The 26134-nt window shown below is 43.8% G+C and overlaps 1 protein-coding gene across 6 annotated transcripts in view; it reads right to left on the reverse strand.

Annotated features, from left to right (window-relative positions):
* Positions 1 to 26134, reverse strand: part of LOC135186333 (uncharacterized) — a 268707-nt gene that overhangs the window by 5121 nt on the left and 237452 nt on the right. For 4 of the 6 annotated variants that reach the window (XM_064163977.1, XM_064163975.1, XM_064163976.1 and 1 more), the window contains exons 1-3: positions 21308 to 21601; positions 10017 to 10150; positions 2042 to 2130 (exon numbers count right to left, since the gene is read on the reverse strand). In XM_064163977.1, the coding sequence (XP_064020047.1) occupies positions 2042 to 2130; positions 10017 to 10150; positions 21308 to 21453 (369 nt within the window). In that variant the 5' untranslated portion in view covers positions 21454 to 21601. Of the gene's footprint in view, positions 1 to 333; positions 907 to 2041; positions 2131 to 10016; positions 10151 to 21307; positions 21602 to 26134 lie in introns of those variants that run through there. The other 2 variants (XM_064163978.1, XM_064163979.1) reach the window with 2 other exon arrangements.

The raw sequence follows: 26134 nt of genomic DNA on the forward strand, positions 1-26134 counted from the left end.
AAATTGAAGACCACGGAAGCCATGGGAGTCAATAGAGTCACTCCAGCAGAGCCTTTAGCCTTTTCTTTTTCTGTAGAACGAAAGAAGGAAAGCAGGGAGAGGGTTTTTTAGCACTCCAGTTTCTTTCTCTTCTGAAGCCTGCACAGAGAACAGGCCTCGGTGCCTGTACCAAACATGCTGTAGTGCCCCAGCCTGGAGCTCTGCTGCCCTTGTGACTGTGTAAATGGAGTTTTGTGGAGCGGAGAATCACAACAGATTTGAGAGCCTGGAAGCTGTCAAACTCTCTTACAAAGGTATCGTGGTCATCCCCATGCAGAGGGGTTTGCTGCCAGCTTGGAGTTAAAAAGAGGCCCTTCTGTGTGCCAGTCTGAGGAATGCTAGGGACTTCTCACTGCCCTTGGCTATCTTGTTTTTCATTTAAGAACCATGCAAGTGCACTTAAACAACCATTGTTTACTGGTGTCATTGTTATCAAAGCAAGTAAAGACATCAGGATCTGTATTGTCCTCGGGTTTTATTTTCATTGTGTCAGGCTACAATGGGACGTTGAGCATCTAGTTCTTGTCTACAGGCACCATTCAACAGGAAATTGATTTCCATGGGTGACAGGCGTGGAGGCTCCGCGGGTCCTGGGTAAGGCATACACAGCAGCACCAACGTGCTGTGGGTCTCTATCCCCTTTCTTCTTGGGCTGGGGCTCTTTCAATCCTACCTGCTTTGTACTGAACTCCTATGTCTTGCTCCTGAGCATGACGACGCTGGTGCTCGAGTGCGGTCAGTGCTTCCCATGAGCTGTGCCTGGTTCCAAATTGGGTGAGCACCAAGGAAAGGGGCAAGCACGTGCACGGTGGGGGGGCAGAGAATTTTGCAGAGAATAACTGACGACACATCACCATGGACAGGAGCCTTAAGGGCAAAACACAGTGCTTGTCAGTTCACGTTTGCCTGGTCTCGAAGAAGAGGCATTTTCAGGCTCTGCATCATGATAGCTGTAACAAGCTGAGTTGAGAGACTTCAGTACATGCCTGGCTATGAGTATGGACACTGATGAGAAAGCTTATGTGTGCCTGCTCACATTCATTTCATACAAGTAGACACTTAGCTCATTCAAAAATACAGCTGGCATGATAAGCCTTTGAGAGTAGGAAATACATATGAGAGTGTTCAGTTTCCAGTCAGGGTTATGCCATTTTTAATGGCTATATACTTACCCTGTCTGGTGCATTTACTCATTTTCCAGCCCAACTAGACTCAATGATTTTCGTCATTTTTTTCACCTCTGTTGACATTGTCTGACAAGACTGTTCAGACTCAGACTACTGAGGAAAAATAAACTTTGGTGCCAGATTTCAAGCCATCAGCAGTGTTCCCTCTCATCTTTATTCTATTATTCTGTTGCAAAGGAACTTTCAGCTCGGGAGCCACAATGGAAAGAAAACAACTCCGGCTCTTTTTTCCCTCCCCTTTTTTCCATCTTGTGATCTTAACCCAGCTGGTGAGGGAGAAAATTCCCATGTGAGGCATGTGGGTGGAGCCCAATTGTGTAAGCTCCATGCTCTCAAAGTGTTTGGCATGGATCTGCTCGCTGGCTTTGTTTTCCATGGCCAGACACAGAGGGAAGCCACATTCAGCACATTAACAGCTGCCACCTGTTGCTCTGTGCTACTTCAGAGGAACCCTGAGCCTGGGGAATCACACTGTGCTCTGGCCCTTGATCTCCAGGGAAGTTTGATATATCAAGGGTGTGCATTTGTCCACAGAGTTTTCTTGCTTTTGGAGGCTTTGGCAGGACATGATGCAGGTGGGTCTGGAAGTCCAAGTGGAGAAGAGCTCCTTGGAGCAACTAGAGAATTACTTTGGTGCAGGTCACTAGGAGGAATTTTCAAGTTCTCACTGATGTGCCTGCCCTGAGGACAAGCTCTTCTTGTCTAATTCACTGTGGTGAGAAGTTCTGCTGCCACAGATTCCTAAAGCAATCCCAAGTACTTCAATCATAGGTATACGGAATAAGAAGTGGATGTGAAAGGAAAAAGTTACTAACCTTGTCAATGACATTTGTAGGACATCTGCTAGCTTTTTCTCCTCCTCTCTGCAGTAGGGGTTGAATCGATCCCATTCCTATGCACTTTCCTGTGCACATGCAAAAAGAAAGGGGGGGGGGAAAAAGAGACATATCACTAATGCAGCTAATTCTCAGTATCTTGAAGCAATTGACAGAAGTACATGAATTAACTCATCACTTTATATCACTTGAGGCAAATGTGCTATGTGGAGTACCTCTTGGTAAGAATAAGCAATTTAAGATCCATTAGTATTTGGAATATTCTGCTTCATTAAAACCCGCAGTCATCCCTAAATCTAAATGAGAGAGACAAGAAGTGATCAACCTCTTGGTTGTACCAGACAAACTTAAAACCTCTTTATATTGCAGAGTGCAGTAAAAAGGTTTTGATATAATGATAAGAGAAGCCTTAGGTTTCCAACAGAAGGTTCTCCTAACCTTGGGATGAAATTTGTTATAGATTTCTTAAGTTTGAAAACTACAATGTGGATCGAGGGGGAGAAATCAGTTCTAGTGCACTGATTTTAAGCTTTTAATATCATTCCAAGGTAGTTTTTCAAAGCACTGTGTCTGTATGCCATTCTGCATACCAAAGTTCATTCTTTGCAATGGCCATGGTGCCAAGATGATGGGATAGCTGCAGATATTAGCTACCTATCCCTCTGTTTCCATTCACCATTTCCAAATGGTGCAGGGCTCCTTTCCCTGGGCTTGACCTGAAGAACTTTGAGATCAAACCACTTTCTTTTGTTTGTGTATTCTGTATTGGAAGTGTCACAAACCATATAAAAGCAGTGGTGTAATATTTTACTTAGATCTGTGACACAGCTACAGTGCATGAAACAAAAGATATATTAAAAGGATTTGTTCAGTGCTTTTGGTAACAGAACAAGGGAAGAGTCCTGAAAAACTTCTGGAAAAAAAGGAAGTTCTTTTTCTCCTCAGTTCAGTCATATTCAAGTCTCAAGAAGTTCCTCAACTTTAAAAAGCTATTTTTGTCCAAGCAGTAAAGGTAGGGGTGTTACAGAAATCACAGGGATTTCTAGAAAGACTAAATCCTTTCACCATGGTGCCTAACTTAGTTTTAGGCCTTTTCCAAATGTTGAAATACACTTTCAGGGCCAAAGACCTTACAGCTCATACAAAACTGGAACATCTACAGGTAATGGCTGTTGGCTGAGAGAGAGATGGGTACTATTTCACTGCTGAAGAATGAATAGTTGGATCCTGGCTAACACAGTGCAACCTGCCTTTCACTCTTCCCCAAGGGGCTGGTCCAGCTTTCCCTGAAGGCACTGATGTAGGTGAAACCAGCATCCACTGAGGTAACTGATCAGTGCAACAAGGTAGGAAAGCATGTCTGTATTGACAGCACTGTGCTGCTGGAAGGGATGCACCAGCTGACTGTTAGCATACAGTGCTCTTCCCTTGGAAGAAAAGTTGCTTCCCACTTTGCACAGTTGACACAGGCGGCTTGAAAAGGCCTCATGTCCTGCTGAAATAGCAACCCAGGTGCTGAGCTCAACTCACTGTTACTCTGGCTGGTAGGCTCATAGGCAGGCATACCAGAAATAAAAGGGGTCCCGACTATGCACAAAAAGAGCACAAAATGTATTCCAAGACTACTGCATGTCCATTGTACAGTTTAGATCTGGGTTAGATTAACTCTGCAACACCACAAAAATAGTTTCCATGTCCAAACAAAGGCTCTGGACTCTGGTGAACCGGGATTAGTGTTCTGCAGCTGTAAGGAAGATGCTCTATAATTAAGCCCGCACCCTCCAGCAGGTCTCGGCTGGAGGTACCAGCAGTCTTTGGCAGAAACTGGTTTGAAATCAGCCTGGCTTCCGGCTGAATAGCTCTGCTGGTGAGAAAGAAAAGCCTGTGTGTTTCTATGGCTCCCACATAGCAAAAGTTCACTTGGAGTATCTGAAATGTGGACCTAATACATCTTTATTCTCTTGCTTTTCATTTCTCTGCAAGACTTACAATCCTGTAAAAAGAAGGGGAAAAAAGAGGCCTATTTACAAAAATGACTGAAAAATTAACCATTGCTTTTCTACTCAAATGGATGTGATGGACACAATGCAGAGTAGTCCTTAAATAACAGTGCAGAAGTCAGGTTAGATATAAAAGTTTTATGTTTTCTGCTTTTCTAGCTTACTGATCTGCCTTGAGAGGCAAAGGCAGGGTAGAATGCTTGTCAGGAGCAAAACCTGTGCTGGCTGGATTGCAAGAACAGAATGCCTGAAGTCTGAAGCGAGCTAAGTAGGTTCTTCCACCTGACTCATAAGTATTCCACATCAATGTCTCTGATAAATGTCTTGAGTGTTTGAACACAGAAATAATATCAAGCGTACTTCCCTCACAGCCGAGTCAAGCTGTGACAACAGGTCCTGAAAGAGGATATTTTTATAATACTTTATCTAACCATCATCCTTTTTTCCCCAGTGTCTACCTGTTCAGGGAAGAATAGCAAAGCCCTTTCATGTTTCAGGGCAGTTGGTTGTTTATGCCCCTGCAACTACACAATGCCTTGTGTCTTTGCGCTGGGGTGAGCCTGAGGTCTGTGTCACACAAATTCCACAGCAATGTTATTTTTAAAATCACTCCTCCTGTTAGTTTGTCCTGGCTGACAGAAATGCCCTGCTGTCCCCATTTGCTAATTACTGTATCACCTGGCCAGCAGTAGCTCAGATTTGATAGCACAGACAGGTATAAATTTAGTCAACTGTTGGTAAAACCTGGCTTGGTGTGTCCTTGAAGTGACCCAAGCCTTGCCACAGGCCTTTGCTAAGTCTGGATCAGAGCCACCTGCACCCTCAGGGCACAAAGGAGGGAACTCCTGACTTGTACCTTCTCCTTTTGCTACCAGTATTGCATCCCCACAGGTCTCCTCTCTCCCCACTTGCAAACTGGTCCATAGCTCCAATCCTGAAACCCATGCTGCTATTAGGAATGTGCTGCTGGGACAAGGTACTGGGCAAGAGGGCGTTGCAGGCAGCTATCAGCCAGGAAGGATGGCAAGCGGGCCTGGAGGAGGCTGTCAGGGCCATCTCTGGGAATAACACAGGCAGGAGAGCCACACGTCTGTGCTCTGTGGAGGATAAGGTGTCACAGTATCACAGTATCATCAGGGTTGGAAGAGACCTCACAGATCATCAAGTCCAACCCTTTACCACAGAGCTCAAGGCTAGACCATGGCACCAAGTGCCACGTCCAATCCTGCCTTGAAGTGCCCCAGGGACGGCGACTCCACCACCTCCCTGGGCAGCCCATTCCAGTGTCCAATGACTCTCTCAGTGAAGAACTTTCTCCTCACCTCCAGCCTAAATCTCCCCTGGCACAGCCTGAGGCTGTGTCCTCTCCTTCTGGTGCTGGCCACCTGAGAGAAGAGAGCAACCTCCTCCTGGCCACAACCTCCCCTCAGGTAGTTGTAGACAACAATAAGGTCACCCCTGAGCCTCCTCTTCTCCAGGCTAACCAATCCCAGCTCCCTCAGCCTCTCCTCATAGGGCTTGTGCTCAAGGCCTCTCACCAGCCTCGTCGCTGCACCTGGCTATGGACGCCTTCTTCATCTGCCTTCACGCCACCATTTCTGGTGCCAGACACATTGTTGTGGCAAATTGCAAATGAAAATGTCCTTCGTGTGGCGTTTTGGCAGTTTCTTGGCCACAGACCTATGCAATCTGTGGGCCTGAAATTAGACTAATAGAGCAGCTTGCAATTCCTAGAACTCTTATTCCAGGCTCTCTCCAAACTCAGTTGGACCTTCTTACTTCATTGCTTCACACTCAGTTCAGATTTGAAAGAGATCTTGGCAACTCTGAGAGCCACGGCACATCTTAAAGTAATTAATAAGCCTGCACACTTCAAGCAAAGGATGACTCCTGCAGGACTCTGCTTACACTTTCTGCTCACATCAGAGGACAATTCACCCAAGTAAAGTAGGGAACAAGTGGGGTTTTTTTTTTCATGTGAATCCATGACAAAGTCTAAACAACAGGAATGACAACAGAGCGCTTACTGCACAATATTTTCAGATCAAAACAAATTTAAAACCACTTTCTGCAAGAAAACAAATCTATTTGTATTAAAAGTCCTCTTCCCAGGTCTCCAAAGCACACTTTTACTCATCTGCTTACAGCATTAAACCCTCTTTTTGTTTTCCCATGATCTGTTCAACTGCTTCAGTGACACACACTCCTCCTACCTGCTCTGCTACTGGAGAGCCCATCCCCTGAATGGCTCAGTGCCCCTGACACTGCAGACTGTGCCTCTTCAGGCAGAGTGCTGGGGCCAGGATATCAAAGCCAAATCGTACCATGGTCCCCAGAGCTATCACCCCTGCCCTCCTGGAGCTGTGTGCCAGCCTGAGGTCCAACAGATTTCCCAGGCAGTGTCATTGCTGCTGCCCAGGCCCAGGAGAGGAGGAAACCTATTGTCTCACATATGCCCCACGTTTGCTTGTGCAGCCAAGGGACATGTACCTCTAAATAGCAGGCTGTTTGGCTGCAGGCTTGCAGGCTGCTACCACCTAACCAGGCTGGGTGCTGACAGGCATCTGTGTCCTGTTCCCAAGGTTCACCGTAGTGGTCCTGAGGAACAGGCCAGCCCCTCACTGCTGTGACCAGCTGCAGCTGTCCTGACATGCTGCCTTTGCCACTTTTGTGTTGTCAGCATTTTCAATGAGAAAGCTCCACTGCCGCTTTCCACATTGCCTGTGGAGATCAGAACTTTTTTTCCTAATGCAAAGGTTAGGTGTTCCCTCGCTCTAATTTTGGATAGACTTACTTTTCCCTTTGCTTGCCTGTGTTTTTTCCAGCAGTGTCAAGAAAGTCTGCAGCCAGTTGGCAATACTAGCTGCAAAGCTCTCCCTCGTTTCTGCAGAGCAGAGAGCTGTCTGCGCTCACGCTGGAAAAGACCATATGCTGAGACATCCACTGTTGCTTTTGTGTCCCATATAGCATTTCTCTTTCTTCCCTTAGGGAAGAGCAGTCACAAAGAGTCCCCTTACTTTGTGTTAGGAAGTGGAAGAGCTTACTGTGATAGTAGCACTACCTTGCCCAAATAGGCCAAGAGACAAAGAACTCTGAGCTACTCCAACTACAGGGGCTGAAATAGATGTATAAATATATATATACACACCTATATATCTTTATTTATGTGTACATTTCGCATCCTCACATTTATTTCCCCCTTTTGGTAACCTGATATTCCTGCAAGCCTGTCCCTTGGTTGCATTTTGGCTTCACTTCCTGCCCAATTATTTTATTTAACTTCACCTGTCAAAGCACATGAACTAATTCTCTTTGTGATGACCTGCCACTGCTTCTTAGTCTTCAGTGACAGGATGCAGCAACTGCATGCCCGCAAAGCCTGTGCCATGAAAATCACCTGGGCACCTTTACACACGTGTTAGCGGTGATGACAGACCCAGATAGAAGTGCCTTGACTGTCTTAGTTCTGCTCTTGGGTGCTAGTTTGAAGCTAGCTAGAATGTTTTGGTGAGAAGAACTAGGTTCCAGGCTGTGAAAGGAAAACAGTGGTGATATCTACTTCCCTCATAAGCTCGCTGAGATGTATAAAAGCAAAACATAGACAAGATGCTCAGCACCATTCTCACTTGGGCTGCTGCTAGGGAGCTGGCTGAGCTGCTTCTTGCTCTCTAACCTCACTCTCCATTTTGGACTAACCCACTTTGCTTCCTTACGCCCTGGCCAAACCTCCATTCTTCCTTGGGACTGGGGTAAGGTTGAGAGGGGTAGGGGGAAGGTGAAGGGGCAATTGAGAACCCTTCCTGGGGACTCAGGTTTCTGGGAGGGGAGTTGTGTTTCTGTATTATCTTTTATCTTGTCTATTTCTGTCTATAACTGTATATACTATAAATATCTGCTTGTATATTGTGCTAAGCTATAAATGTAAGCTTCACTGATATTACCAGAGCTAGCTGAGTCTAGTCTGGGTGATTTCCAAAGTGGGGGGGGGGGGGGGCAGAGAACACCCAAACCATCACATCTTGGGTGCTGCCAGACAAGAAACCTCTGCTCACAAACAGGGCTCTTTCATATCTTTCACCTCTGGGTTGCCAAATGTTCAACATGTAGGGTCTGGCACAATGGACACCTCAATTTCTCTGGGTTTGTCCCTCACCTGTTCTACAACTCCCTCTGGAGGAGCTCACATAGGGGTAAGCTATGTGACATTAGCACAGCATTCTTGGTTAATGGGTGTTCTAAAATAATTTCTTGTCCTATGAATTGACTGTGAACTACCTGACTAAAGGTAGCAGCAAAGGAAGGAACTCTCTGTAACACTGTGATATTTATGTCACTTTTACTGCAGTGATACTGGCTGTAGTAATTCATTTGACTTTTCACTCAACGTGTAGAGCTACACTAGTTCCGTGCCACCTTGCAACACAGAAAGCCCTTGTCTGGCTAGGCTGATGGTTGTCCAGCAAGTCATTACTTGCACTGGGAGTGGTAAAATACAAAGCCAGAGTATCCTGGTAAGCAGATACCTCTTTCATCTCCCCTGTGGAAGTGGGTGAGTGAGAATTGGTGTTACACAAGGCTTCATTGATGCTGTTCAAAGTGATGAGTTTTACTCTTAATGTTATACTGAGGGAACACATGGGGTGACCAGTGATTGATTACTTTCACAGAGCTCATTTTCACTCAGCAGTGGTGAGTTTCAGAACAGTGATAATAACAGAGATCATTGCCTAAGTTCTCTCTCACACTTTGTCCACTGTCCCGTGGAAATCAAAAGGTGCTTAATTCTTCTAACAGCTTCTGTGGTACTCTAGAAACAGTGACACTAAGTGGCAGACACTGCTCATTTACCTATAGTCCATAATGGGTCTCATTTAATAGTGAAAACTGAGGACAATATATCAATAAAAGAACTGGAAGAATGTCTGTAAGGAAATAAGACTATTCAGAGAAACAGAGCTCTGAACAGTAGTTCAGTTTACCGGTACCAGGGATGAACAGGAAAGCTATGCCTACCTGGGAGCTTGCATGCTTGAAGAAACAGAATCAGAGCTGGAGGGATGCTTGACTGACCTTGAAGGTGCAGATTACATAGTCCAAATAAGGAAAAACTAGATGGCTTATGTTACCTGTTCAAAGAAGGAAGAAACTCCTCTTTGGGACAATCATAGCTGAGATGCTGCCAAACGTGAATGCTTCTTACAAAGGGGAGCAAATATACAGATTACCAGAGATCCAGAGAAGGCAATACCTGCCAATGGCAGGTTGTTAGGAGGGTACCATCTTCTACAGCTAAATGCCCAGCAGAGAACAAGACTTCATGGCCAATACAGGTGTGTCCTCCTGTTTGAGGAGGTCAAACTAGCAGCTTGCTCCTCCTCCTAAGCAGCACCATTTGCAGAGGCAATAGTGCTGGGTTAGGGCACTGTTATCACTCATCCTCTACTGCTTCCACATAAGAAGCAGCAGCTGCTCAGCCCCCTGCCCCTGACACATGCCTGAGCAGTACCTCACAGGGTGCATAGTGTCAGTAGGAAATTGAAGTAATGAGGCTCAATTAAGCAGCTCCCCATACAGTTGTGGATGAACTTGTCCCAGCAAGAGTACCTAGATCCAGGGCCTCAGCAGGGTGGCTGTGTGATGTGCAGCAGGTTCAAAGCCATTTGTAAACGCTGAATATTCCTCCTCCCTGTGGGACACACTTGCCCTTTTGCATACCACACACACAGGGTGTATCCAGAGGGGTCACAAAGGACAGAGGATTTTAATGCCACCCCTTCCATTTTTATACATGCCTGTTTACCAAGAAGTAACAACAGATACAGAGAGAGAAAAGGTCTCCACCTTCATAAAAATCAAGAAGTTTTTGGCTGACACAACATTGGTTTGCTTCTGCAATGAAATTTGGCTGTCATTTAGCTTTGCTTTCTTCAGCGAATATGTAGGTCAACACTCACCTTCATTTAGAGGTCCAGCACAAAATTTTCTGTCTTTTCTTCTTCCCAAGTGTATCTTCAGTGTGGGACTTAAGTCTTGGCCTGGATTTTTGTAGCCTTCTTCCAATGGCGTATGTCTGCAGCAATATCCAGGTCTGGAAAGATCAAGCATTTATTACTGTTAAGAGTTTGTTACCTTTTTTTTCCCCTCATGACATAATTGGTCTTGTTTAAATTTAATATCATTACATTTTGTTTGGTGGTTGTTGTTGTTGGTTTTTTTTTTCCCACCAGGTCTGTTTTCTCCACTTTTTGCAGCACGAGAGTAACTTGGATAACTTCTGCTATAGCAGCACACAGAGTTGTAGAACTACATACATAAACTTGTGCTTGCTAAGTAGAGGAGCAACACTGTTCAGCACAGAACACCACTCAGCCAGACCTGGATGTACAGTGGTGGACAACTTTTGGTGTGAGCATGGGCAGGTGGCCCTGTTGTATTCAAAGGAGGAGATGAAGCAGTCTAATTAATTCAAGGGACCCAGGTATTCTGGGGGAGGTTTCTACTGACTGACAGTAAGACTGTGTTTGCATAATTGCCCAAACATCTAGCCTTTGAATCATAATACTATTGCTATTCTCTGAGATGCACTGTATTTTCAGAAGTGACCTGATAACAGCAGAAGCAAAACACTCAATTTCACAGTTACATTGAAACAAAAATAATTACAGAATGCATGCAGAAATTAAAATTTATTGCAGGCAATTTCTGCTAAGAAACTAAACATCCCCTAAAGCTAGACAACTTCAACCATTTCAGTTTGGTTTTACAGTATCACAGTATCATCAAGGTTGGAAGAGACCTCATAGATCATCAAGTCCAACCCTTTACCATAGAGCTCAAGGCTAGACCATGGCACCAAGTGCCACGTCCAATCTTGCCTTGAACAGCTCCAGGGACGGCGACTCCACCACCTCCCCGGGCAGCCCATTCCAGTGTCCAATGACTCTCTCAGTGAAGAACTTTCTCCTCACCTCCAGCCTAAATCTCCCCTGGCGCAGCCTGAGGCTGTGTCCTCTCCTTCTGGTGCTGGCCACCTGAGAGAAGAGAGCAACCTCCTCCTGGCCACAACCACCCCTCAGGTAGTTGTAGACAGCAACAAGGTCACCCCTGAGCCTCCTCTTCTCCAGGCTAACCAATCCCAGCTCCCTCAGCCTCTCCTCATAGGACTTGTGCTTGTTATGATTGGTTATCCTCTCTGTATCACTATTTAGGCCTGTGATCTTCATGGCTGCTCTAATCCTAATTCTTCTGCTGCCTTCCATCATGCTAGAGATACTCCAGGTCCTAGACAAAGTGGGCACTCAATCCACCTAAATAAAATGTAACTACAACCATCTTTTCCATTTTCCTTATCACAAACCAAAAATTAATATACAGAATCCTAACAAATGTGTTTCTCTGGACGTGTTTCTCATTTTGAATCTCATGCAGTACCCACTGGAGATGAATGGGATAACATCCCACAAACCCAGCGACCACTGATACCGATAATACAGCAGCAAAACCCTACTCACTAAAAACAACCTCTAAAAATTACAGGAACACAAGAACCTCCTTGCCTAAAGATGTACAGCCTCCCAGTCACTGATTTCGTCAGCTTTCAACCTTCCTGATAATGCTGCCCAAAGAAATTCCTTTTTTTCCTTTCTCACCATATTCTGTGCTGCCTGGAAAAGCATTAACTACAACTTATCCTTCCATACACATGGTCCCACGGCAAATTACCAGACAAGCCATTATCAAGCTCTGTTATAGCCATTTAGGGGATCACCATCAGAGGCTCCTGAGATTTTTTTGTGCTCACCCTCGAGGTCTGTTTGCCAGCAGTGCCAGAAGGCAGAGGACCTTGGTCAGCCTATCTCTTTCGGTGCATTGACCAGCCCTATTTGGCTGTGGTTCATCAGCAAAGCATTTCTAAAAGGACAACAGAGCATTTGTTCTGGTGCTGAAAGTGAGAACACAAACTCAGGTACCAGTGTGCTGTATCTGTCCTGTTTAGTGAGAGCACTGTGACAGCACTACCAGGTCCTAAAAGACTTGGAGAGAGCAGCACCAAGCTGTCCATTAGCCGGTGGTGAAGGGTCTGACAGCAAGCTAGAGCTGAAGGGAGTGAGATAGAGAACATTTGCGTCAAGTGCTGGGCAATCAGGGAAGATAACTACTGCAATTTGTGGCTCTGCATAGTGACCTCCTTGAGTTCCCACTGCCACTGAAGTGGCCTCAGTTAATGGGCTTCCACCACAGCAACCAAGGACAGAATTTGAAGCTCCTCTCTTCCTGTTTTTTTTTTTTTTTTTTTTTGGTTAGTTTTTTTTTCATATAAACAACTGCAGAGATCCTGTCCTCAGCATCATGGCTGAGAGACAGTCTGCTGGTGCTACTTATGCCATCTACACCACCAAGGAGGAAAACGTTGCAGCAGGTCTGACTTAGTGCTTAGTATGAAGTACACCATCAGTTGGCTGCTTGACTTGATTGCATTCCAAAGCATCTTCTGAGAAATGAGAGAGAGAAAGAAAGTACTTCACAATGAATCCTAGGTTTGGTTTTTTTTTCCCTCCTCTTCATCTCTCCCCCAATTTTGTTTCATAGCTTTGGTGCCAAAAGCTGAGGACTTTAAAAAAATGGTGCAAGGCTAAAATTACATTTTTGGTAATGATTTTTGGTACCAAATTCCCAATCCATGTTTTTTTCCAAGTTGCTTGTTTTCATCAGACTCCCCCCAACCTACAAATATCCTACAGCTTTTGTCCTGACAGGTTGGGTATTTAAGTGCACCACTTATACTTCCAAGGATTCAGATCTGCAGTTCCAAAGTGGAACAATGCCAATCACATAGGCCATCTGGTTAAATTCATTGTTAGGAAGTCATAAATAAAGATGACATGGGATCACATAATGGAAAGGCACTGACATTTCATCCATGGTTTATTAGTCTCCTCTGGTCCAAACTGAAGTAAACTTATGGTCTCAGCTTAGTTTTCAGTGGACAAACTGTCTCTGACAAAATTTCCCTCCCCCTACCGTAAAGAATCCATACGCTGCAGAAGGGATTTTAGAGGCTCAGTTCCATGGCCCATACCCTTGCAGCATGCATGTTGACTTCAACAGTGCATTCCTCACATCTGGAAAAACACCACAGAAATTAATTCTGTGCAAGTACAATGGGCAAGGAGGGAGCATGCACAGACCCTTGCCCTTTCACTTACAAAATCATAGACTTCAACGCTAAGTTAAAGAACTCTCATCATAAAAGCAAGAGTAGGTCTCAGGGCTGTAACACTCCAGACTACTCTGCTCACGTCCATGTGCACACAGAGTCTATTTTCAGTTGCCTCTTGGCATAAAGAGGAGTTTTGATTTAGAAAGAGGCTCAGAATTGGTATGAGTATCTCACTCATTTATTTCTCCTAGGAAATATGTTCTTTTCTGGTCTCCTCAGAGAGATGTGTCTTTGTAGACAGGGTCAGCATGGCCAGGAGAGAGGAAAAGAAATCATTTGCAGATTCATGAGGGTGGTTTCAAGAATCTTCTTGGCTGGGCACTAGCATTAGTCTATTTGTGTAGATGTCAGAAAATAAGTAAAAGGTAGATTCAAGGAAGAGATTCATCTTTTCTGTCCTTGGTGCCTAGGGCAAGAAATGGGCCTACCTGCAGCTAGAGATGTTAAGAAACTCTAAAGCTAGAGAAGCACTGAGAAAGGCTGCCCAAGATGGTATGGAGCCCCTGCTGGTGGAGGTGCTTGAAAGCAAACTATTCCCAAGAAGATGCGGATATAGTTGAGGACAAAATAAATAACCTCTTTGTAGACATTTCAGCCCCATGACTGGCAGAAGCATTTTACTCTCTTCTACCAATTAGCTGATTTCTGAGGTCTTCTAGCCCAGTCCATGGAAAGCAGTGACAAAATACCTCAGTTCGTCCTAACTGATCTCATGTGAGAGTACACCAAAAGCAGCAAGGAAAACAGAGGGAGCAAACATAGCCTGAGAATGAAAGATGGCTAACAAGGACATACTGATGGCATGTCAGCCATCCCTCAGCCTCCTGGCGAAACAATGGGGCTTGGCAGGCAGGCAGGCAGAGCCTGCTCCTGGGTGCGCAGGGCTGTGCGCCTGCCTGCCACCCGAGCAGGTGGTAGCACAGCCAGCCTGCAGGTCATCCTCCCAATTCAGTGGTCTCATAACCTTTACGAGCAATTACTCAGCAACATCCAGTAATTAAAAACAAATATGCTGCAGGTAACATGGAGAACAGCTGACAGAGTCTGGGAGTCAAGACAACATGTAAAAAAAAATTAACACGACAGGCTGCCATTAAAATGAGGCAGACTCCACATGAACTGAGTGCTGCCAGAGCCACCTCCTTGCAGCTAGAACTCTTCTTTTTCAATGTCCTTTTAAAGAAGCCGCAAATACCCACTAACCCTGAGAACAAACATATCATTTTAAAGCAGAATAGGCCTGTAAGACTTTTTAACACTTGTTCCTTGATTATATTAATGCCAGAATATATTAAAGAAGTGCAATATAAATTTGATTTTAATTGTTTTGTACACACGCCAGTGAAAAGGAACTGATTGGATACAGTTCACAGGCGGTATGTTAATACGTTATTTTCATATGATGATAGCTTTGCATAATCTTTCTTTTTCCAAGATTTAGAAGAACCTGTTGTTAACCAAAGCACAGGAGAGAGGAAGAATACAATTTACATAAAATCGGCTACCCTACACATTAATTAGTAATGTGGCTGAGCGGAAGGTGTGTTCACTTAGTAGAAAGTACACTTTATAATTTATACACCAGCTGTTTCAATGCTTTCTAGTCCATTTTCCTCCCTGCCTGCCTCTAATGAAATCGTGTTACTGGAGAATTGACTGGGGTGAATTGAGATTTTAATCCCATTGACGCTTCTCTATGGAAAGGCACACTGGTGGGAAATTTTAATGGAAGGTCTGTAATCAGAAGACACTTGTATTCAGTCCCCCACTATAATGACTCTCATCAAATGTTAAAGCCCAGGCAGTGTGCAGAAGGCTAGAATTTCAAGGTTTTTGACCAACCCCATTTGAGGCATTCCTCTGGGAGTGTGTGATTACTCAAGTTTAGCAGTTTATTGCCTCATCTTTCAATATCCAGTGAAGCACAAAATTCTCATCTAGGTTGCTCTTTTTACTTAAAGAACAGGCCAAAATAGACTGCAGAGCTACTAGCACTGTCATTGAGGTTAATTCTTGCTTCTCAGTTAACAGGAGATCAATGGAAAAGCTTTAAAATATTAGAACACAAATGTTGCTTAGTCTCTAAAAAGGCTCAGCAGCCTTTGTGGCAGTTCTGTCTCTCACCACGCTCCCCCAATACGCACACACGCTCACATTTACTTATTTATTACCGAGTGCTTCTTTAAGGCTAAGAGTAACATTAATTGAGAGGTGGTGCTGTTCTGCAAGAAGGATGTAAACATGTATTAAAATCCAGCAGAGCGAACAGTTTTCCTATTCCCCAAACTTTGCAGTCAAGAAAAGTACAGTCATTAAAAGAGAGGTGGTCAAAAAGCAAGCTGAATTGGGAGTTAATGGGACTCATTATGTCGGCTGCATGTTAGTAATGTCTCCTTCTCCACCAGAAAAACAAGCAGAAATAGACACAGAAAAGCAAAACCCACTTAAACAAATGCCTGTTAAAATCCCTGTGAGGAGAATGCATTTGCTCTGAACAGACACAAACACATCAATTAATACAGCGGAAGCAACTTAAACAGATACACGTTAAAGAAATAAAATGGAAAAAATGAAGGACCTTCTGACAAGCTATGTCAAATGCTGCTAGAAGGAATAAATCTATTTAAAGGACAACATATTTTTTCAGATGCAGCAAGTCAAAATAGTAGCAATAAGGGGAGGAATGCCTCTGAAGAATTAATGTTAAATAATAGTAATAAAACAAAAGTCTTTCTGTCTTTCCCTTTCTTCTCCTTCCTCCTCCCCTCCCCCCCAAAAAAAAAAGTAATCAGGATGAGGGTTTCTTTAATAAGCATTTCTCTGGCAACTTAATGAATACGATTGAATGACTTGCCTTATTCCCTGTTCCTTTTCTTATTGAGCTGGTCAGACAAAGGTCTAATTTGGGAGTGTTTTTAGTTAAAGGAGCTCTTTCTTTCTGACACTTCTTTTGGGCCACCATGGGTTCAGGATTTTCCACTCCTTATTCAATTCACTCCCTCTACTCCCTTTCTTATTTAACCTATTTAAAAGAAATAATGTATTAGGATCCACTTGTTATTAGAGGTTCCTTTTTTCGTGGCCTCCAGTCTGAGTAGGTACCTACATTCTCACATTCCCCGTGGAATTCACTGCAGTTATTCTGTAGGTACAGTAATTCATACAGGAAGGATCACAGTGCAGCTTTTTGCTGGATTATGTTTGTGTGGATTTTTCAGGGTTTGTTCAATGTGCATATGTATGTGTAGATTTTTCCATGTGCTGTGGTGACTTTCAGAAAGTCTTCCTTTAGACTTTTCCTACTCATCTTTGTTGGGATTATCTGAGAGCTCTAAGCATCCAGATCCAAAGGGAACATCCAGCCTTCAGGATTGTTTATAGTTTCCATAACAGGTTATGAACACCTTTGCTATATCAGCCCTAATTTTACCAAGCTTTCTCCTGTTCCCTTTTACCAGCCTTCTGTCCACTTCTTGGGCAGTTTTCTCACTCTCCAACCTGGCAAGTCAACCTCTGCTCATTACAAGCTTTCTGCTAAGTGTTTCTCAGAAATACTGATCCGTACATCAATGATCTGCATGCTTCACAGACATCCATTAAATTATTTCCTCAGCACCTATATTGGGCATGTAAAATTACATCAGTCTGGCAGAGAGAGAGAGGGCTGAAACAGAGACAAGAAACTGAGTCACCCAAGGGCACTCAGAAAATCTGCTCTAGAGCCAGAAATCTCATCCAGACTCCCACTTCTTAAACTTACTGAATAAGTTTTGTGTGGTCCTAATCTGTCAAAAAGAGCAAGATACAAATCCAGGCATTCTGAAGTTGTGTCTAACCACATAATACTAACATCTTACTGTATGAGCTATCTTTTCTAGCTCTCCGGAAGTAAACAGCTTAGCAACTAATAAATAAGGCCATTAAAAGCTAATTCAATTTGAGCAAATGTGACCTTCTCTGCAAAGGGCAAGAAGGCTCCTAAGCACAGACTAGCACTTCACTCACTCCATTACTCACCTTTCCACTTGATGCTGACCTAGTTATGAACTCTCCATTTGGAAGAGGACACACCAAAGAAAATGCAGACTGTTGCGAGATAAGAGTTGGTCAAAGGGGAGAGAAAAAGATGTATCAACACAATAAAATAATTGGCTGGGCTGGAGTATTGCTGGAAAGGACTGAAAGGGTCCCTGGACCACGAATTGTAAATTTCTTCTGTAGTAAAGACAGCAAAACTCCAAACATGGTGGAGGCAGGAGATAAAAAGAATTATTCACATGACAAAAATGTGCTATTCTTTAAAGTTGGTTCTTCCAACTGCTACTAGGGCATGATTGCCCATGTGCTATTTGAGCTGTGAAATACAGCAAAGAGGGTCATAGGAATAACAAGACCTGCTTCTAACAAAAATATTCCTGTTTCTAGCAGGGAAGCCCTCTTTAATACATTTGCACAGCACTTAGCACAATGAGCCCTGGTCTTCAGTGATATAACAGTAATAACTGTCAATAATACTGTTTATGGACATTTTCTCTTTTCAACAACATAAGGGTGCTTTTCTAATCTACAAAGGCTATAAACTTGAACTATTGCACTATTTCTAAAGGCAGAAGTGAGCCCAGAGATCAGGCAGATGAAGCGTGTCTTTTGTGATTTATCTGCTCGCTGCCACCACCTTCTTTCTGCAGTGAAGCCATAAGGAGGTGATGATCAGTGCTTAACTCAAATGTAAATAAGTGTAACATCTTCTGGAGGCCAAAGCTATCATCCCATTCAGACAGACATAAAAATTGATATGGCTGGGAAGCACAAGCCATCTCCACTTCCTGGAGAAGGTAGCTGTAAGGTAATTTAAGGGGAGAGGTGCAACCTTTGTTCTGTGAAACATTGCCAAAGCCACAGGTACCTATAGCAGGAGACAATCTCATGTGAGTCCCAGAGGACAACTAGCCAGCCTAACATCACACAGGTCTTTACCCTTCCCAGAGCAGAGCTGTATAGTCCGTTGCATTCATGACTTTCTTGGCCTTTGTTAATCCTAATAGCATAACACACTGTGTGTTTTCTACTCAGGACAGACTTCCTTCCAGAACATGGTCCAAAGGAAAACAAGAAAAAGAACCCTCAAACCTAGTGCTGTCATTCAGAGAGGAAAGAGAAGACAATTCATAGAATCATAGAATCAACCAGGTTGGAAGAGACCTCCAAGATCATCCAGTCCAACCTAGCACCCAGCCCTGCACAATTAACTAGACCATGGCACTAAATGCCTCAGCCAGGCTTTTCTTCAACTCCTTCAGGAACGGTGACTCCATCACCTCCCTGGGCAGCCCATTCCAATGCCAATCACTCTCTCTGGGAAGAACTTCATCCTAACATCCAGTCTGTACTTCCCCTGGCACAACTTGAGACTGTGTCTCCTTGTTCTGTTTCTGGTTGCCTGGGAGAAGTGACCAACGCCCACCTGGCTACAGCCTCCCTTCAGATAGTTGTAGACAGCAACAAGATCTCCCCTGAGCCTCCTCTTCTCCAGGCTAAACACCTCCAGCTCCTTCAGTCTCTCCTCATAGGCCTGTGCTCCAGGCCCCTCACAAGTTTTGTCACCTTTCTCTGGACACATTACAGTACCTCAACATCCCTCTTGAATTGAGTGGCCCAGAACTGGACACAGTACTCGGCAAACACAGTATAAAGGAATGTTGTCACTGCAGTTGTGTTGAATCACTTAAATGAGCTCATAAGCTACTATAATATATTGATTGATTTTTTTTTTTCATTTCCTGGGAGGGTGCCATTTGAAGGAGACAAGGTACTTTATACTTGATTCTAGGTGATATTTAATACAGAGTTTTACTCGTCTATGTAAAGATTCAGTTGTGTGTCAGCAAGTTGATGAGCAGAATTTTGTCATATCCAGACACGGTCATGCAGCTCAGAGCTCTATAATATGCAACAAGTTCTTTTATAAATCACTGTGACCTACAAAAACACTTTTGCATGGGAGTGCCTTCAATAGATTGATCTAGCTTCCCTTAATACTTTTATGACTGTGCACATTTAACAGGGTAGATGCTTATAATGTCAGTATTTTATATCCTTTAATTACAAGGGAAACATTCCAAATGCAATTCCATGCTTTCTTACAGGAGGCAGTGACAGCAATGATAGCTACAGATGTGAATGGAGCGAGGAATGGGCTGCTCGTGCCCAGCACAGAGCAGAAAGCAGAGCACAGAAACAGACAACTGCCTTTGAACTTTCCATTGATGAAGATATCCCTGCAAGCCAAATACACAACATAGAGAGTTTCTACTAGACAAACACCCCACTGCCACTGAATCTGTGTGCTGTGGGCACACAGACTGAAGCCTGTGCTTAGAAAGAGGACCATGACCGTGGCTCAGGAGCCAAGCTACCGCTACCACATGTTTACACTGAACAGAGAGTGGATCCACGATGCAACGCATATGTTTGCCTGATAGTTGTTAAACAGGGATTTGACTGCAGATCTTCTGGGGGAAATCTAGCAGGAAAGAGCTAAGTATCTGCCTTGGTCTTTGGCAGGCAATAGTGCAGCTCCATTACCATCAGGGAATTGGCATATGTCTGGAATTAGGCACACTGACAATCAAGCCACTGTCTTTACAAAGAACTCAAAGAACTGAACAAAAATTGTTTGTTATCAAATTGCTTCAGGCATTTGGGACACGGAGGGTGAATACTATTGATAATTTTCCTTCAGGTTTTAAAGTGAATTTACTTTGGCCAACTGCTCTCCTTTCGTAGTTACTTGCCATGACCATTCAAGTAATCAAGTTTTACTAACACAGATGTGACCTTGGCCAAGTTCATTTTACCCCTTTGCACTTCCATTTCCTCCTCCTCCTCCCTTACCTGTCTCAGTTGTAAACTCAAATAGATGGCATCTGTTAAGGTCTATACTTTAATTAAGTGTACTGGGCCCTGTCTTGCCTGGGATCACTCTGCACAACTGTAATACAAATCAGAGTAACAATGAGTTACTCAAAATGCCTAAGCCTCATATGTGGTGGGTGTTAATGGGAAAGGAATCTGACATTTTGAGGAGACATCTGAGCTAGATGCACTTGCTTTGTTGTTCTTCCAAGCATGTGCCCCATCTGCCCAGCTGCAGTGAGGTCAGGCAGCTGAAACTGTGACTACTGAGTGTGGGCTATTTGCATCCAATTGCTTCCCAATTTGGGGGGGGAGGGGGCACTTAAAAAAAATGTTAGGAAGTTGGGGGGATGAGGGAGGAAATACTTTTGAAAGACTGTTGAGCCAAAGCCAACATAGAACCAAATTCTGATCTGCTCAGGGAAATTTTAAGAGCAGGAAAAAGTGACTATTTTTGTCTGGCATATTACTCACAAGTTAAGTTCTGTTGCACCCCGGCACTTTTTCAAAGCCCAGTACCCTCCTTGAGTTGCCTTGCAAACAGACCATTTATAAATGGAAACAAAAACTATAATAAAAAGCTGCCTTTTTTTGTTGTTGTTGTTGCTGTTTGTTTCATTTCTCCATGAACAGAAATGTAAGTGGCCTCCAGCTTTTGCAACTACAAAGAGTTGTTACTTAAATAACAGAACTCATGCAAACACTGCTCTCTTACCCGTTTCTGTCATAGATCCCTGATGTGCTCCACTCTGTTAACCCCAGCACTTTTGCCTGGCTTCTATGGTCCCAGAACACTCCAGCTTTCCCAGATTCCCTGGCTACAATTGCTGGCTAGATAGAAGGCAGCACATATGTGGCTGGTTTATTTAGCTACTTGGTTACTTGCCTGTGCTGAGCAGGCCATTATCAAATAGAAGGGATAATCATCCTCTTCTATGCCTCAGCATGTGGGTACACATGAATTTTGTCTCCTTTTGCTTTTGGCACAATGTTTTTCCATGCAACTGCAGGAGTTAAATAACTTTGAGGTCTCTCCCTCATCATTTTTTTTCTTTTGAGACTATAGAACCAGTTCAAGAATTAGTTCAGAGCAACCCACAGAGGGCATACCTGTATAATCTTTCATCCACAGAAGCTGTGGCTCTGGCCTTGCAGAAGCTCTTTTGCCAAGGGCATGTGGGCAGCACTGATGTCAAACATAGTTCTGTCTCCATAGGTATCCCAGAGGTATCCAGGAAAGCCACCATCTTCAACATTCCTTTACCTCAGAGCAAGTAAGGGAGCTGGGGCAGAGGAAGCCAGTAGCTTATGGCTCAAATAGAAACAAAAATGTGCTTTCAAGTAGTCCAAAGGGTGAAAAACCTTTTGAACTGTAGCTACTTAGCAAAGAAGTCGCTAAATAGCCATTCCTTGAAGTCTGTCACATCTACTGTGCAGCCATTTCAACCTACTAGAACACTAATCACAGCTGCTGAGATACAAGCCAGTCCTGAAGGCTGCCTGATCCTCTATTATTTAAACCCTTCTACTCATGAGAGCCAGATTCTCAGCTGCTGGAAATTGAGATGATTTCACTGAACTCACTTCAGCTAAGTAAACTTACACCAGCTGAGGATCTGGTTTAACCAATATAACTTCTGAGTGCCTTTACTGAACAATGAAAAGGAAAGAAGATTGTACCTGGAGATGTTTGGGTTGTATTTCTGGATGTTGTGTTGGCTTTTTCTTGGGAATATTTTGGGTTTGTTTTTTTTTTAAGGAAGGAGGAGTGAGGTGAGAGGAATTGGTTTGGCCTGCTCAGGAGTTTCAGAGATGGAGCTGGGAAGGAATGCAAGAGAACACTTTAATAAGTAGAAAGTGCCAAATGAAATGCCAGGATTTCTTCTGTGGATGGAGAGAGCTAAATACAATATTCATATTACCTCAGTTTCTTCCATGGCTCCAGACAAAAACACTGCCAAGACAAAATAACCCCCTCTGCTATTGCATAAACTCTCATGTGCAGTTACTTGTACTAGCCAAACAGAAAGAAATTAATCCCATTTCGAGCTCTAAAAGTGTGGCCAAAAATTTCATTATACTGTTACCATTTGGGGCAAATATGCAAGGAGAAGACTGTGCCAGGATTTCAGACTGAAATGTACATTTAAAACTTAGCTCATGACTTCCCAGTGCCATTGTGAGCTTTTCTCCCCCCCCCCAGTGCTTCACCCTGGAGGCACCATGTTGTGAGTTCGGCAGGCAAGATGTTGCCATGACATATACCTCATCAGATCAAAGGCATTGCATGGAGTGCCAGGGACAGATAGAATTCTTTAGACTAATTTTATTATTGTAACTCCACTGACTTCAGGGCGTTACACCAGTGATGGATTTGGCTCATCATACACCAAATGAAGCTTAACATCTTTTGTTCCAAGCCTTCCTTTCAATCCACCTCCTCTGCTACCACCTGCTATTACTCTTTGGGTATGTTTACACCACATATTGCAAACAGCCATGAGCAAGCTCTGCCCACGCTCCAATCTGACAGAAGCCATGTGATTGCACTGGCACCAAGCCTGAGCTAATAATCCCTCCTGAGAAGGATTTTTTTCAGTGAATAGCATGGGCTCGATGAGTGTACATCTAGCCATACAGTATCAACATGCCCAAAGAGTAATCTGTGTTGGGAATCTCTGTACAGGTCTGGCATCTTCTCCTGCCCTCTTTCTGTTTACACACAGACTTTTTCCCATACCCTGTAAGGAGATCTTGTACCTGCACTCACACCCTCTACAGTCAGCAAAACACCCCTGAATGGTACAGAGATTTACTGTTGCCCTAACAGCCACTTGTTGGTAAAGAGTGCTTCAGAAATGCTCAGTCCTAAATACTGAGCTTCCTCCTCTACCAGTTTAAACAAGTTTTTTAGCCAAAGTGCTGGCAAAACAATCCCATTGTTCAAATCATACCACATCTCCCCTCCTTTCATTCTACTGTTCCATTACTTTCCTTGCCTTCTGCAGCGACATCCTCATGGCTTGTTAATGGTGACGTTCCTGCATATGCCTCATCACCATTCTTTACAGCAGCATCCATTATAGTTCCTGGGTTCTTGGCGGCTGAACTTTTGCTTTCAAAGACCTGACAGAGCATTCTTCTGGGGTCTTACTCCTCCACCATATCCTTGATGTGGCAGGCTGAGGACAAACCTCTACATATCACCATGACAGCACTGGTGAATAAGCTGGACCCCCACAGTGGGAAGGAAACACTGAGACCCAAGCCTTTGTGGTGTCTGAAGAAGTTTCACTCACTTTGCATCTCTTGAAATTCATTTTATCTGATGTAGGGAGAAGCTGGGATTTTCATATCGCATTTTCAAACAACTTAAAGCTACCTAAACTTAGAGGGGTTTTGCATTACTTTTGTAATCAGTTTAAATGAACAAGCACATAGCAAGGTGAATCAAGGGGTTATCTGCTCCATGATGGTTTTCTACACTACTTTCAGTTACTCATTCCTGTACTCACACTCTGGCTTGCTCAGCAAGTATAGAGAATCAGTACAGGGGCATACTCATCGTGTTGGCACACTCCATTGCAAACTCAGGCTGAGGCTAAGCATTGCTGTTCCTATTTCTCTGCATGCGTGACTCCTCCACCCAAAATACAGGGTAGAACCAGGAATGGTCTCAGAGCATGAGGTACTAATTTTAACATCAGTTATTTGCATACCCACACTGCATTTGTGCGTTAATGGAAGATGAAAGAGAAGCCATCACTGTTTATCCAGAAGCCTTATTAATAGCTTTGTAGACATTCAGCCCATAAAGAAAAGATCCCCAATTAAACAGAAGCAGCAAAGGAACGTGGCTCAAGAAAGCAGACAAGAGTGTGGAAGCACACTGAGAAGCTAGAAATAAGATAAATGTTTTATCTTCCTCAAAGCCAGCAATGAAAACCCTCTGAAAGTTAACATTTTGTGTGTGCATCCTCCCAGGCACGTTTACTGTCCTTGTCAGCACCTTCTGCAACACTGAGGGGTTTTAAGTTCAGAAGATGCACTATCACTTCATCTTTCTTCAAATCTGAGACTGCTAATGAAAGACCTTGTAAAAGTTATGTGAAGTTTGTATTGGCAAAGGATTACAGAGATACCTTTCCAGAGCTTAGCAGTAGCTCATGAATTGTCCATTGATGCAGGGAAAGGGAGCCAGGGAATCCAAATAGCACTCTACAACTTGTTTCTTTTCCTTTTTTTTTCCCCTCTGTGGGCTGCTGTTTCAAGTGAACAGCTCCACTTCCCAGCGATAAAGGAAAATGATTTAAAGGCCACTTGATCTGTGTTGTCTCCATTCAAAAAGAATCTAACCTGATTTATTGTTCCTCAACTGGCCAAAACACTACTTTGCTTAACGTCATTAAAAACCCAGTATCGGCACCCAGCCCCAGTAAAAGCAGCAGGAAGGTGGTGGTGCCCTACCCATCGAGGGAAAACGAAGCTGTCATTTTTCAATATAATTAAACCTGATTTCAAAATTCCAAAGGTCTGTAATATGAATTACACTAATTACTTCTTGTGGTTTAAACATTGATTTCAATGTTAAATTTAATGGACTTAATGGACGTTGCTTTTCCCATCAGGCTGGCGGCTGATGTTTGTCTTGTTTCTTGACCGCTTATAGATTTCTGTTGACCCTTTAAACGTGTTACAATCGGCAGCCTGCTCCTTCTTCGTGCATGAGAGTACTGCTATTACTGGGCCCCTCAATTCAAGAGAGAGGTTGAGGTGCTGGAATGTGTCCAGAGAAGGGCGACAAAGCTGGTGAGGGGCCTGGAGCACAAACCCTATGAGGAGAGGCTGAGGGAGCTGGGGGTGTTTAGCCTGGAGAAGAGGAGGCTCAGGGGTAACCTCATTGCTGTCTACAACTACCTGAAGGGAGGTTGTAGCCAGGCGGGAGGTGGCCTCTTCTCCCAGGCAACCAGAAACAGAACAAGGGGACACAGTCTCAAGTTGTGCTGTGGGAAGTATAGGCTGGATGTTAGGAGGAAGCTCTTCCCAGAGAGAGTGATTGGCATTGGAATGGGCTGCCCAGGGAGGTGGTGGAGGCACCATCCCTGGAGGTCTTCAAGAAAAGACTGGATGAGGCACTTAGTGCCATGGTCTGGTTGACTGGATAGGGCTGAGTGATAGGTTGGACTGGATGATCTTGGAGGTCTCTTCCAACCTCGATTCTATGATTCTATGATTCCACTTTCCATGCATAATCCCAGCTTCCATGTAACCTGTCTCTCAGAGTTATTTTTGGCAGCCAAAAGCACACATAGTCCAGGAAATAGAAAAAAATAAGAGATCATTGGACTAAGTTTTCAGAAATGTGCAGGCAATTAATTTTGCCTGAGCAGTATTTGAAACCCAAACAAACATTAGGAAATAGCAAAACGTGCAGAAGCTGACAGGCCAATAGTGCTGCTGTTTGCTGCACTCCAGCCTCTTTCCTGCATCTGTGCCTTGCTGAGTGGTGTTGAAACACAGAAACAAGGATGCTGAGCCAAGTTCTGAACTCTTGATTGGTGTAAATCAAAACCTGTTGGAATTACATCCGTGGTAAAAAAATGCCTTGGAGACTGGAATCAGGTTAAGTCTTGAACTTTCTGCCTATCTGGAAAAAGGCAAAAGCAGTGCTCAGGTTGAATAAATAAGAAATACATTGCAAATATAAACTGTGGGCTTACTGTTGGCTTAGTGACAGAACCCCCACGGATTTCAAGGGAAGTCAAGCAAGATACACTCTATAAGTGATCTATGGGACAAAAGGACCATCCCTGTGTTTGAGCTCCTTCCCAAAAAGCACTTCCCAAGAATTCCCTTCAGGAGTTAAAATTAGTCAGTGTTGCATCCAGGCCAGGCAGTGTGACTTGTTCCACTGTTAAGAACACAAATAAAGCCTAA

The sequence above is a fragment of the Pogoniulus pusillus genome, chromosome 24, assembly GCF_015220805.1.
Source record: "Pogoniulus pusillus isolate bPogPus1 chromosome 24, bPogPus1.pri, whole genome shotgun sequence".
Lineage (NCBI taxonomy): Eukaryota > Metazoa > Chordata > Aves > Piciformes > Lybiidae > Pogoniulus > Pogoniulus pusillus.